Source organism: Opisthorchis viverrini (genome assembly GCF_000715545.1).
Source record: "Opisthorchis viverrini unplaced genomic scaffold opera_v5_1, whole genome shotgun sequence".
Lineage (NCBI taxonomy): Eukaryota > Metazoa > Platyhelminthes > Trematoda > Opisthorchiida > Opisthorchiidae > Opisthorchis > Opisthorchis viverrini.
The window spans coordinates 7,805,500-7,819,947 of record NW_008751657.1 but is presented as its reverse complement, the minus strand read 5'-3'; the positions used below and the strand labels follow the sequence as shown (position 1 = coordinate 7,819,947).

The 14,448-nt window shown below is 45.8% G+C and overlaps 1 protein-coding gene across 1 annotated transcript in view; it reads left to right on the top strand.

Annotated features, from left to right (window-relative positions):
- Positions 1–4,118: 4,118 nt before the first annotated feature.
- The window catches only part of T265_00132 (hypothetical protein), a gene marked incomplete at both ends in the record, with an annotated part of 62,415 nt that continues 52,085 nt past the window's right edge, over positions 4,119–14,448 (top strand). The window contains one exon of the mRNA XM_009163789.1: positions 4,119–4,468. Coding sequence (XP_009162053.1) covers positions 4,119–4,468 — 350 coding nt within the window. The remainder of the gene's footprint in view (positions 4,469–14,448) is intronic.

Sequence of the window (14,448 nt, the reverse complement as noted above, 5' to 3'; positions counted from 1 at the left end):
GGGGCTCCGTTAAATTTTACCGGGAATGCTATGCGTTATTTATATTATATAGGCCTTTGAAATGGGAAGAGGAGATACGTTTTAATTTCTTGGACCTTTGCCTGCACATGGCTTCGAGGGAGGCATAGGCTTTTGTGTAGTGGATAGTTGTCGAAGAAGAATATCAGGCAAAAAGTCATATAGGCAAATAGTAGTCAAGTGGGGGGAACTTGATAGGGGCTAAGATTGGTTAATCGTAACTGTAGTTTGGAGATCTTGCCAAAGGTTTGAACTGAACGGTTTGAGGGGCGGCAGACATGTTTATGTGGAACTCGGGATTTGTATACGAAGGGCGAAGTGCATGGGTTATGAGGGTTAGTGTGTGAGAGGGCGTTAGGATACGAGGATTTAAGAGCAAGTGTTTCAGCCCAAGGTAGTACTTTGGTGGGGAGGGATACAGAAAGAAATTATTTCAGAGGGTGAACCGAGGGGTGAACCGGTGCTAGCATCCTCGACTGCTACTTTATCTCCGCAGTGATGAGACAACACATCTGTTACATCAGCGTCCAATCTTGTTGGTATGTTGGAGATCAAGGATCTCTTGGATGGGTGCTCGAAGGTAAACTTGTAGTGCTCATGGTCATAGGCGCGGCGTACTAGGCCTTGTGCCGACAGAAAAGCTGCTCGGTATTCGCACAATGGAACGGAATTTCCGAAGGTTGTGATATGTCACTGATGGGCTAAACAATCGGGCAACTGAGTTCAGAGTATCATTTCAAACTTTTGGGCCTCATTTAGGCATCTCGAGGTCTCAGTGGTGCTGGAGAAGTTTTCCACAAAACTTCTCTCTCAGAGATATGGTTGCCACAGAGGATAATGAAATTCGGTGAGTTAGGAACACATGAACGTATATCAGAATAGCCCTTGATTTGAGCACATATGCAACAAAACGCAACATCTTGGCGGAAAATTTTTACTCCACTCATAAAGCTTTTGCAGCTAACAGCACTGTGTGTCTAATGGACGCCAACGGAAAGGATTGTGAAGCACGATGGCGCGAGTTAGCGCTACAGTAAGGCGAACTTAAAGTATCATTGATGGAACATTGGGCACTGGGAAAAAGACGTCAACGCCAGCATCATCAGGGGCGGTCAGACGCCCAACTGGCCTGAGACCGACTTCAGTGTAGTAGGGGACCAGATGGTCCGATAGAACTTGGTCAGAGTAAATAAGATGCCGGGTTGGTTGTTAGATTCGGTCCTCCGCTGCTACGCACACATGCGTCAGCGGCAATCAATAAGTCATGGTTGCCCATAGAATTTTTTGCATGTGAAACCCGCGACTTAGTGGCGCCCAGAGTACTGATAGCAGCAAATGGGTGAAAAACACGGATCCGTTTGGTGACGTGGATGGTGGAATATCGTCAAGCTTTCCTTGCAGTCGAGTACCGGAAGCTTTTACCTTCATAGCGTTGAGTTTTTGAGTAAATAAAAGAAGTGTCTTGGATGCCAGGAGACGTACGGCATCGTTTTCATCCTCGCATTCTACTAATATTGAGCAACGCAAGGTTGGTTTTGACGTTCAGAGTTAAATGCCGCCAAGAGAGTTGTTTTTACGGGCCTGTTCCGGATGCAATCAGGGGCATTGCATATCAATACCTGGTTACGGCTTTCCAAATCCTGACAATCTCAGAGGCAAGCGGGTCAACGAGAATTGACGCATTTTCCAAAAGCTGACTGACCGCAAGATGCGTCAGAAGTTAGAAGGCAAACAATTGGCTACATGCCTCCAAAGGAAGCTAGTTCGCCTTCCACCTTGTGTAGACAGGCTTTGAGTATAGCCAGCCCTGTGTGAATCCAAGATTCTTCTAGCAAGTTACAGAGAAGAGGGCCACTTATATGCTCACTAAATACTGCAGATTTCAACAGCGTCGGTTTACACGTGTAAGCACGAATGCTGGTCACGAGCCGGTGCCTGAGTAGGAAGCACCTGTCTAACGTAAGGGTGTTGCCAGATGTTATATGGATTCCAGTTCAGGCAAGGACGGCATAAGTATTGTTTTTTTGAAATAGAGGTGATTGTTTGGAAGTAGAAAGCTGTAGTGACACTGGTATTGGCAAGATCAGGCGTCAAAAAAGCCTAATCTAATAGGGAAGGGAGGGTGAGCGCAGCTGTTTAGGGAGCGCCCTAAATAAGCAAGTAATAATTGTATAAAATTTACTTTGCTATGGCTTAGCGTTCAACACAGGATGAACGCGTGAGCAAAGTGGGTAGAATTGTAGTGAGTCCAACTTGCAGACAAAGCGTTATGCCGACAAAACACGGCGTCAAAATATCATATAACGATAATGGCTGCGATGACTGTGTGGTTCTTTACTGATCTAAGTTGGTAAACTATACGCAGAATTTGGCCGGGTATCACGCTGTGCGCCTGGCCTGACAGACCCTGCATCACTAAACAGGTACTTGCCCGCTTAGTGTCGGAACCTTTTCAGGGTGGGTTGCACTCCATCATTCTTTAATCAAGCCGCTCCATTATGAGGAAATTATTTTTGCTGCACAGTAGCAGGACAGTGAGCAGATATTTTTGTGAACAACACTCTATCTTTGAGACAGAAGTGTCATAAAAAGCTGATGTTGAAACCTTTGAACCGGATTCTTATTGGGCAACCAGTGCAATTAACTCCACAGCCAAAAAACTCATTTACATTAGCCATTCTTTCAGGGACAATAAACTGACCGATCATTTAACAGAAAGATTCTAGCCCGTTTAAACAGGATTTTCCCTGCCACAGCACTTTGAAGTTGCGCTGGCACAGCTCACTTTCTTCACATGTTTAGTCTTTGCTGGGCGCACAACCATAGCGCATCCTGCACTGACAAACTCAATCATCCCACTTATGTCTTGAACTTATAATAACAATAATATTTCTTCCCAACTATGTGGATAGTATACAGTCGGGCATGATCGTAGCACTACAGTCAGAATAAGAGTATAACTGGTGGAGGTTGTGAATAATGGGAATTTCCTGGAAAACGGACGGTGGCGTAAACAATGGGCATCAACGAAGTAGAGGTGGCGTGGGTGGGGATGTAAAATTACAAGGACCCTTCATCTCCTGTGGCGAACATATCAGATGACACAAGACACAAGATCGTTAGGATTTAAAAGTGGATTGGCGAAAACAGTACGAGTGAGGGTATAACAAAAAGGTTTCTGCATGGAACTTGGCAAAAAAACAAAAAAAGGTCAAACTGCAGGAAGTTTGGAGCCAGAATAATGGATCTGGAGAGGCAGCAGAACGGACATCGTGATTGAGGTAACTAGACTGATATGCGTAATCCTGTGATCAGCGGGATGTTCTGCGTTCCCCGGGAGATTTCTCAGGATGAGCATAAACAATGTAATATCGCGCGTAGTATTTGCTGTTATTGTTTTTTCTTTCAGGTCGGGGACCCCTTCCTTCGTAATGCACAGATCAGGTGGAGTGAACGACGGTCAAACAGGACGTCCATAGCACGTATTATCACGGATCGAAGCTTGGGAATAAGGTGATATCAATAAAGTCTGGAGAGTTATGGGAGTCATCAGACAGGATATAGTCCTTTAAAAGGGAAAAATGAGCGTCTATCACAGTTATGGCGGTGACCCCAGGTGGTTAAATAAGACCGTATAGGGATAGGTTTGCACTCAGTAATGCAGTCATCAAAGTCAAGCTAAGATTGCCAATATAGCTATGCTACCTGAGACGGGACAGTTCACTGTATGTAGGCTGAGAGGCGGCGTGGTAAGGGTAACTAAACACGTAACGGCTGGCGCGGGTGTAAATTCTGAGATGGTGGACTGGCTTTCCTGGAGCTTATTAGTGATTTGGACGATGCCAGAACAATCTAAGAGGAAAGGTGTATGTAAGGGAGATGGTCACCAATCCACGGAGCACTACTATCAGCTTTAATCGACGGGTGATGCATAACGAATAAGACTTCCGATGCTGGCCTCGCATGCTGATAGCGGAGAGTCTGGAGCCTCGCTGTATAATTATGTGTTGTATATGTCAACTCCTGGGAGCAGCAAGTTGTTGTTTCTTTTTTTGGTTGATGAGGTGGGTTTTGGCGCAGTGTATCCTCGATATTGACGAATGTTACCACAGCTATGCACGTTGAAGCAGGCCACGGGCATTGCAGACTTTCTTTTGGCTATCCCAGGTGTATTGTTTTTTAATACTCTTGGACAGGTGGAAGGCCAGTTTTTGTTGTGGTTGTTGTTTATGGCATCGCCAAATAATTCAATCGAGGCGAAGCCAACACCAGCAGCAACAATCAGAAGACAGCAGTGCTCTTTTTTATTCCCCGAATTTAAAGGCCAGGCTCAGAACCACCAGCGATGGGCGATGCACCCGTGCTACTGGAGGAATGGTAGTGTACTGATAGCCGGTGGGCTTTTTCATTTGACCCTCTGTCTCATGTTCATCGTGCGCACTGAATTGTGGTAACCACTTTTATCCTGACTTTTACAAATGAATGCCTTGAAAACACCTTTCCGGACGCTAGGCTTTCAACCCACCTTTGTTCTCAGTTTAAGCAAGAATCTTTCGTTCTTTTCGTTCTCACTCATTCGGGTACCTGTGGAACCAAAAAGATAGTTTTCTAGTAAATTCCCGAGCAACAGCAAATACGGCGGCAAACTGTAAGCATCAAAATTAGTAACCAAGCGAGGGCAGATGGCGTTCCAAGAAAGAGATGAGCGCAAGCCAGACCCTGATTGATCATCCGCCACAGATGAACGGAGGTTGCATGGATCACCAACGCAGGAAGCAGACAACAGTGCTGCAGAGGCTTTTCTTGAAGCCTCGGAATCAGATCAGGCACGGGCTTGCTAAACCTGCAAATCTTTCTGGTGTCACATCATTCTGTGCTCCCTAATTTCGGATGCATTAGAAATAGTGTTGCAGTGCATTTTTAGGAACTTCCCAAGTCTCTTCAGCGAGATTTCTAATGTCCATCGATTGGCCTGCCCTAGGTAACTCTCCGTGATCAACTTGTGTAAGAAATCGGCTCGCGCTAGCTACCACTGATGATAAGATCTGGAAGAGCGGTTACTTCATCTTTCCAGCTAACTCGAAATGCCGAATGGCGGTTTGAGTTGCCACATACCAAATGCCTCCCCAATCCTCATTCCCGAGCCCACTTCTGCGCAATTTTGTGCCGCGCTGTGTATTCTAATTCCTCTGTGTAGGGCCAACTCCCTCCTTGGTGTTGTCTGTCGCTACCTTTCAAGTACACTGTAAGACGATGTGTCCTTCAAACAAACCCCTAAACAATATTCCCTCAGCAAACACTGTGCTCACCTCTCACCGTAAGTGACTCCAACACTTCCAAGGTCTCCTGGATAGGGTTTCACTGCTTCGGGTTCATTGGATACTTTGTTTCGGCGCCAGCTAAAGTCCTTCAGCATGCATTTGCACTCAGCATACCAACGCACCCAGCAGATGCCTTATAAGCCGACTACTATCCCAATTGAATCTTGTTATTACCAAGTGACATAAAGGTCTCTCTGTAACAGTGATTATTTCATGACGTCTTGATCTCACCAGATACTGAGCCAGAAACTCGCAACTTTAAACGTGATTTTGAAACTTATGCCCCGCAGAATTCCAAGAAAGACGTGTCCTACTTGGGTAGCCTGGACTAAAACCGGCTTTAGTGGAGAAGGCATAAGAGCTAACATTCAAATACTGCGAATTTGGCGTTTCTTTTGTTCCAACGTGACCAACGAACATTCGAAAGGACGGAAATTCACGCGGTGGATTCTGCGTTTTCTGAAAACAACGTACCTGCTATTCTTCACATGTATGATTATGCGGGCAGCAGAATGTTAACTGGCATTTTAAATTCGCTGTATATCAGAAATCGACAATAAACAGAATGAAACAAGTCAACATACTAGGCTCCGGCAGGAAAACTGAAAAGCTTTATTCAAGGGACAATCCCGCGAGTGTTTAAAAGTGCGTACATATGTCGCTCGTGTGAAACTAAGAGGAAGACTTTAGTAAGGGTGAGAACAGAACGGAGCCATTACCAGCCTGGATGCCAAATATATGAGTGTCTGCATTCCTCAAGCGTACAGTTCTCACTGTCAAAAATAGTTCTGCTTCGGATAATCCAAAGCATTTCCATTCTTGTTATTGGTATTGACACCCTGGAGCCTACATCATGCCGATTTTCGAGTTATCCGACAAAGGTACCCACCCAGTGCACACGATTGAAGTAAACCCCAATCAAGTTGTACGACAATACGCTACGAAGGTGCCTGCCCGAACCAAATCAGTTGATCGTCGCGGGCTTCTGGCGGCTCTTGAATTTTCTTCTTTAGAGTATCTTCCAAGAGAGGACCTGACACATACTCACACACATTTTGGGCAAGTTGTGCTCAGCAGTTTCCTTCTCGCTGACCCCTCTAGAACTTGAAGAGTTTCAACGTTTGAGGACACAGCACTAGTAGAGGCTTTTTTAATATGGTAATTGGCACGTGGAGTAAGGCTAGTCCGACAATTGTTTACGCGGCGTCTTAAACCCAGTTGAAATCACATTTAGATTATTCTTATGTAAGCTACTTTGTAACTATTAAGCGCCGAGGACTGTGAGAGCACCATTTTACCGTTATTTATCTTCCGAATTTCAGGGTAGAGGAAGTTGCTAGAGGACAAAAACAAGGAGTCTGGTAGCTTCGGCTAAAACCTCGACCCCCGGAAAGATGCGATCGCCTATTACCTACACGCAGCCCTGCCCATCCCGATTGTTCTCTCAAAAGCCGCCTTCACACTTTTTTGCTATGCACTGCAGATTCGAATCTTGCTGCACGTAACCGACTTTTTTCCTCTATGTGTGGTCAACCGTTGCCATTTAAGTCTACAACAAGGTAAAAAGTTCCTCATAAACACTTGAGCAACCCTCCTCCATGTACTACTTCGACAGCTCTTGGTAGCTGAGTTTAACGCGTCAAAGGCCTCCGAGATGGTGCTCAAGCGCAGTGAGGCCTAAGGGACAGTTTGCATAGGCGCCGACCGAGGTCGTTCAAGACTCAACATATCGTCGAACTCACCAGATAGAATGCAAACCAACCGCCATCCCTGCTGAATTTGGTTGTCACCAATGAAGGACACTCCGGGCACGATCCTGTGCTGAGGCCATGATCTCAAGGCAAAAAATTGGTTAATTTCCTAAACTCATGATCTAGGAATCCTATATGACAGATAGCGAGTAGACCAACTGAATAACGGACGGTCAGTAATAATTGCGGCGAAACCGAATTCTTCGAACTTTACGCATTTTTTTCAGTAGTTGCAACTATGCAGCGAGCACTTTGTTGAAATAGAGGTGCGCACACAGCATAGGTAGGTAGAACGTTATTCCGTAAGAAATTAACATTAGATAACGAGCAGAAATAAAGGAAAGCATATGGCTGGATTGAAACTTGGATAGTTAGCAACACGGAGTGCCACATAAAGGGCAGTGTGCTATCGGAAACATTAAACCGGAAAAATGTTGTGCAGTCAAAAATGGGACAAAATGTCCCAGAAGTGAGTGTGAATATATCAAATCATGTAAACGGCTAATATGGGAAACAGCTACTATAAAGTATAAGTAGAATAGTTCAGTCTTGAAACTTGAGCGGTCACCGGAAGAGTAATGAGTCAGTCTGAGGACTAGGCGAACACAAATGATTTCGTCACTTGATTAACACCTCGTTTATTAAATGTTTATTAACCCCCTAATGGTATATGTGGGCCACCGCGCGCTGATGCTTGATTTCATCTGCTACTGAACCAGAAATCCCGAACCCCAGACGTGCATTAGGCTCTTTTGCCGCGCTGACTTTTCAAAAATGAATGACTTCATTGGGCTATTAGAACCGGGATCAGCTTCAGTAACAGATTTATAAAGGACCGTTTTCCTGAAGCGATTTTTCCTGTGAATAAACCAGTGCTCGGGGGGATGGCAAAAAGGTACTTAAAATAATTCAGCATCTTCTGGATAAGAGGTCTCTTCAATTTTCTCAAAAATAACTACAAGTGACGCAAACGACGGGCTTCCAATAAAAAACGGAACGACTGTGAATCGGAAGCCCGCCAATGAAACATACGTAATGAAGTCAAGGTATTTGACTTCATCCGGTAGAAGAGAAACTGCGATAGTTAATTACATGACACCCCGCCGGAGAAATGAGCCAAGCTCCCTCTCTTTGAGGGCGGAAAAAAGTGGCCCACATTTGATCCATTATTGGTATGTGAAGTCCGCATGGCACCCTATGCGGGCCTGTATTCTGCCCCAGCAACCGCGTCACATTCAAGATTGCCTCAAACAAACGTGGCCTTTACAAAGGAAGACATTTGTCAGCTTTTGCAAAAAAACAAACTCGTTGTGCGCGCAGAGGTTAGATTAGATCCATCCAAGGATCCCGCATGAAACGTCGCTCACGGTGTCGAAGAATTTCTGCATAAGGTTTCTTCGGCTGCTCGACGAAGGAAGGCTTTCATACGCCTGAATAGAAGTGATTGACGAAATGATCCAGGTAAATAGTGACTAACTATCGCCCGGCAGCCACAAATCTCCTAGCCTTACCGGCATGGCGTGCAAGATGATGGAACGTATTCTGAAGAAGGTCTTCTTACGCACTTCACCCCCAACAACTTGATATTCCCTGTGCAAGACAAATTCTTCCTTAACAGTTCTTGCCTGAAGAACATGCTCATATCTGTGGAGAGCTCCATCCAAGCTAAGAACGTGGGACAAATAAAAGGGCCCATATTTTTCGAATTCCTAAACGCATTTGATCGAGTTCCACACATCCCGCTGCTCCACATACTCTGGTCATACGAGATTAAAGGGGGAAATTCTACGCTGGATTAAAGTGTTCCTATCAAACAAAAAGTTCTGAGTGGGAGTAGGCCCAAACTTCGGTTCTCCCATGTGGGTCTACTTTGGAGTTCCTCCAGGTTCTGTTTTGTGAACACCTCGGTTTCTGATCTACGACCTTCCATATATTCTTTCAAGCTCATGTCTATTTTTGCGTACGACTTGAAATCTTGAGTCCGTAGTAGTCTGGCTACCCAGAATTGTGTGGCAAAGAAATGAAAATACTAACGCTAGGTTGGGTATATGAAGATAAAAAGGTCAGATGGAGCAGACCACTAACAATTGTTCTTTTTAGAATAGTTAGTCGTTGGCCCAGGTCAGTGAATAAACAATAATCCAATTATGTTGGTCCAGAGGTCTTCTTCTGAACAGTCCCCACATATAATAGATTCCGAAGATGGTCTGAAATGTTTTGTTACCAGAGTTAGTACATGAGACTCGCGAATGTCCGCTGCAAGCGCGAGCGAAATCAGAAGAGAGAGTCGAAGCACGTGACCACGCTTGTACTATGTGAAAATTGTACAAGTGCGCGTTTTTGTAGTTTTTCGTATTCAAACAAAAAACGATTATGCAATTGATGAAATACGTAGTGTTATAATGGAAGTAAAANGGACGCGCCGTCCTGAACGACTAGTGGGAGGAGTGAGTTTGGGGGGAGGGATATCTTGGGTAGGTGTGGGTGCTGTTGGAATAGCAGGATTGCTGGATGTGGTCGTGGGTGCTTCAATGTAGGTAGGTTTCAGACGATCAATGGAGACGGTATCGTGCTTTCCGCTTCTCTCTAAAACAAAGTATTTGGAGTGACGTTCGATAACCTTGAAGGGGCCATCTTAACAGGGTTGGAGGGGTTTCCTCGTTGCGTCATGTCGGACAAATACAAATGGTGTAGAAGAGAGATCGGCTGAGATGTGTTCTGTTCGGGTTGGTCGTCTGGTCGGTGTCGCACGAAGTTCGGACATATGTTGTTTCAGACGGGTGACGAATGTGACGGGTGATTCGGGCTGTGCGCCAGAAGGGGAAACCAGTTCAACGCGTAAACGTAAAGTTATACCGTATACTAGCTCGGCTGGTGGACATTGAAGGTCCTCCTTAATAGTGGAGCGAATGGCAAGCAAAATGAGGGGTAAAGAAGAGGACCATGAAGACAGGTTCATTTGGGCAGTCAATTCAGCTTTGAGGTAGCGATGGAAACGCTCAACCAGGCCGTCGGAGCAGTGGGTGATACGCGGTAATCGATAGGTGATGGAAAGCGAATAGTGTAGAAAACTCCCGGAAGATATTACACTGAAATTGCAAACTGCGATCGGTATTAACGGTGGAGGGTAGGCCAAAATTACTCACCCAGTGCAGCAAAAATGAAAGGGCAACCGTTTCAGCTGAAGTATCCGAAATGGGTACAGCAACTGGCCAACGGGTAAAACGATCGATGATGGCTAGGATATGAGTGAAACCGTTTCATGAGGAAAGTGGACCAACAATGTCGAGATGAACGTGTGTGAATGGAGCATCAGGAACGGCAAATGAACCGATAGCTGAGTTCGTATGACGAGTTACTCTACTGCGTTCACAGGCATGTCAGGTCCTTATTCATGAAGGGCCACACAAGGCGTACGCTGATCAACTTCCTGGTGGCTCTGATTCCTGGATGAGAAAATCCATGAAAGTAGTCGAAAAAATGTGTCGAAAGTTTCGGGAACGACTAGGCGAGCTGAGAAGGTAGACATATCACAGAAAATTGTTCCGGATTGGAGGTGTACGTGAACTGAAGAGACTTGAAATGAGGGGAAGCATAGAATGGGCAAAAACTAGGATCACTGTTTTGAAGGTTCGCCAGCTTGGCTAGGTCAAACAGTGTGGAAGGGTGAAGAGCGTTGATGTCAGGACAGGATAGTGCATCTGCGACATTTTCCGAAACTGGAGTGTACCGAATGTCGGTAGTGAACTGTGAAGTGTAGTCAAGATGGCGTATCTCGTGTGGTAAACATCGATCGGGCTTGGCGCTAAGGCATACGTGAGTGGCTTATGGTCGGTTTGAATGGTAAACCATCTACCTTCTAACAAGTGCCGGAAATGGCGAATAGCAAGGTAAATTGCGAGTAATTTTTGACCAAAGGTACTGTAATGGGTTTGCGCAGCGTGCATTTTCTGCGAGAAAAAGGCTAGACATTGAGGTGCGTTGTTAACAACTTGATGATGTACGGCGCCTACGGCAGCGTTCGAAGCATCAGTCGTCAAAATCAGCTTTTTGCTTTCGTGAGTATCGAGGAAAGATAACTTCGTGGCCTGAGCAATGGCTTGCTTGGCTCTTTCGAAAGCGGCAATGGCGGCGGGGGCACAGTAACAAGTTTTTCTTTGGAGCCAAGTAAATCGGTCAGTGGCTGCAAAATATATGCACAGTGAGGGATGAATCACCGGTAGTAGTTGATGATACCTATGAAACGACGAAGTTGGGTGAGAGTGGTGGGTATGGGCAAAACTCTAGGGCCAAAATGTGATCGGGTAATGGTGAAATACCTGTGGCGTCAATGTGGTGGCCAAGGAAATCCAGTCTAATAACACTGAATAAGCATTTGTCAATGTTCAAACGTATGTTGTAAGTGGAAAAACGTTCAAACACTGCTCTTAGATGAGCTGAATGTTCAGTTGGGGAGGTGCTGGTGACTAAGACATCGTCAGGGTAGGCATACACAAACGGTAAGCCACGTAAAGCTTCGTCCATGAGACGTTGAAACGTTTGAACCGCATTTCGAAGACCAAAGGGCATACGCGTGAATTCGAAAAGGCCAAACGGCGTTGTGATGGCTGTTTTGGGAACGCCATTTTGGGCTACGGGTATGTGGTAATATGCTCGTATAAGATCGAGTTTGGAGGTGTTCGTGTGGCATAAGGTACTTGCGAAATCGTGGATATGTGGGATGGCGTACCTGTCTGGGATAGTAGCGTTGTTGAGAGAACGGTAATCTCCATAAGGTCTCCAACCACCTTTAGATTTCTTAGGTTTGTATGTAGGGATGATGACCAATGACTCGATGAAGGGCGGATAACGCCGAGTTCGAGCATGTGATCGAACTAATGTTTTGCGATTCCTAGCTTATCCGGATGAAGTCGGCGGGGGTTAGCATGGACAGGTGGATCTCTCGTCTGAATGTGGTGAACGACGGAATGAGTGACCGGTTGGGTTTACCGACATGCATGAGTAAGGGTTATAAAATCCTTAAGCATGTCAACAAAATGTGAATCTGGTAAGGTAACTCGGGTACCTGTGGACGAATTTGGGGCACTAATTCCGTTGACTGAGTGGGCAGTGAGCGTGTCCAAGAGACGTTTGTGTCACACATCGACAGGTTGTAATGGGTCAGGAAATCTGCAGAGATGATGGGTGTTTGGACGTCGGCCAAAAGGAAGATCCGCCTGAACGCACGTCGCAATCCGAGGTCAAGGGTGAGGGAATGTTCGCCGTATGTAGCGATGCGGGTACCGTTAGCCGCTTGTATGGAGAAAGAGAATCGGGAAGTGGATTCTTATGTGGTAGCACACTAACTTCAGCTGCAGTATCTACGAGGAAACGTAGACCACTTGAACGATCGGTGATGTGGAATAGGCGACTAGTCGAGGAGGGCCACAGACAGTCGTCGCCGTTACTGACTGGCCGAGGTGTTTAAGGGGGTGTTGGAACGCGGCTTGAAGGAAGAAGGCGGTTGACACTTGCGTGCTTTTCGGCCATATGATTGTTGATACCAGTACCAAGGGGGACGGGGACGTGACAACAATCTGGATCGTGAACGTGGTCGATGCCTGTTGACCTCTGACCGTTGTAGGCAATCGGTCAAAGCATCAAACTTGGCCTGTAGGTGCGATATAGAAGCAAGAAGCTGGTGTGAATCTGTAGTAGTGGGCGCAGGGCGGGAGACGGAGTTTACGGGGTCATTGGGGTAAATTTCGTGGATCTTATCCGCCATTTGGGCTAACTGCTTCAGGCTGTGATAATCAACAAACACGCTGATGACGCGGGACATGGAGGGTGGAAGTTTGTCGAGCCTCAGTTGGGCCATGATTTCCACCGCCAGCTTACGGCCGCAGGGGAAACTGCGCATTTGGCGAAGCAGTGTTGATGGTGATCTGTCCTCAAGTTCGACAGTGGTGAATAGATCACGTAGCATTTTGCTCTCTGACTTTCCTGTCCTACTTATGACGGCCGCTCCAAGGGCGTCATACGGATTTTTTGGGAACATCTTCCAATAGATCTTCCACTTCTGTTGCTACATCACAAGGAAAATGCTGGACAACATAGGAAAATCGCGTGGCATGGGAAGTTATGCTTCGGGTAGTAAAAACGGCCTCCACCTGGTGAAACCATGCCCTGGGGTTGCGAGGATTGTAGTCTGGTAAACGTATGCTAATCGCATTCTCGACTAAACCCGCTGAATCAAGGCGTGCCTCCATAATTGCCGGGCGAAAGTAACAAAACTACGACGACTAGAAAGGAAAAGCTTTAAAAAATCTGGAAATAGTCGGGCTCACCAAATTTGTAGTGGTTTGGCTACCCAATAAGTCAGGTTTCCAGGAGTGTGTGGCAAAGAAATAAAAATAATAACGCTAGGTTGGGTATACAGTTATAAAGAGGTCAGATGGAACAGTCACCGATGATTTGGTTCTCATTAGAATAGTTCGTCGTTGGCCCAGAGTTGATACATGAGACTCGTGAATTACCGCTAGAAGCGCGAGCGAAATCAGAAGAGAGAGTCAAGTCGAAGCACGTGACCACGCTTGTATTCTGTGAAATTGTACAAGTGCGCGATTTTGTAGTTTTTGGTATTCAAACAAAAAAACGATTATGCAATTGATGAAGTAAGTAGTGGTTATAATGGAGTAAAATAAAGGTACGTAACGCCACAAGTCTCAAATATCCGTCCTATTCAAATGGATATGGACGAAACAAATTAATGGTTTTTGGACTGGCAACCGCCATTAAATTACGGAATTTGCGTGCATACGTCATTCAGAGGAGAATCGGTTAACGCCTTTGTCATGCATGGTGAGAGTGGCTCAAAATCCTTTCGAGGATAGACACCAAAATTGATTTAGGCATCTGATTCGATTCCAGAATGCTGTTCTCATGTCCTTCCATCATGAAAAGTCAGTTTAGAGGGCTCTTCCGTGAAAAATTGGGCGAACTATCCGCCTATTACTCGCATGGACTCCCGGACACGTCAGACCGCTTCTCGAATACTCCACGAAGTTGTTCGCTCAGGACTGAAGGAAGAGGTGGACTTCGTTGGGCGTGTCCAACGAACTGCAAGGAAAATGGGGGTCGGTTTTACGTTTGTCAATTATGAAACGCATTTCGCAGTGCTTGGCTTATTTCATTTGGAGTATGGTCGCATCTGATATTACGCAGGCTTACTAAGGGCCCGTTGGATCAAGGTTTCACGGATGCACAGATTGATACACAGGATCGAGGCTTTTGCCCAAGTTTCCCGGGTCGGTTTTGTTCTTATCGTTCAGTGGCTGTCGTTCACCTGAAAGGCACAAGTGAAAAAAGGGTGTAGCACT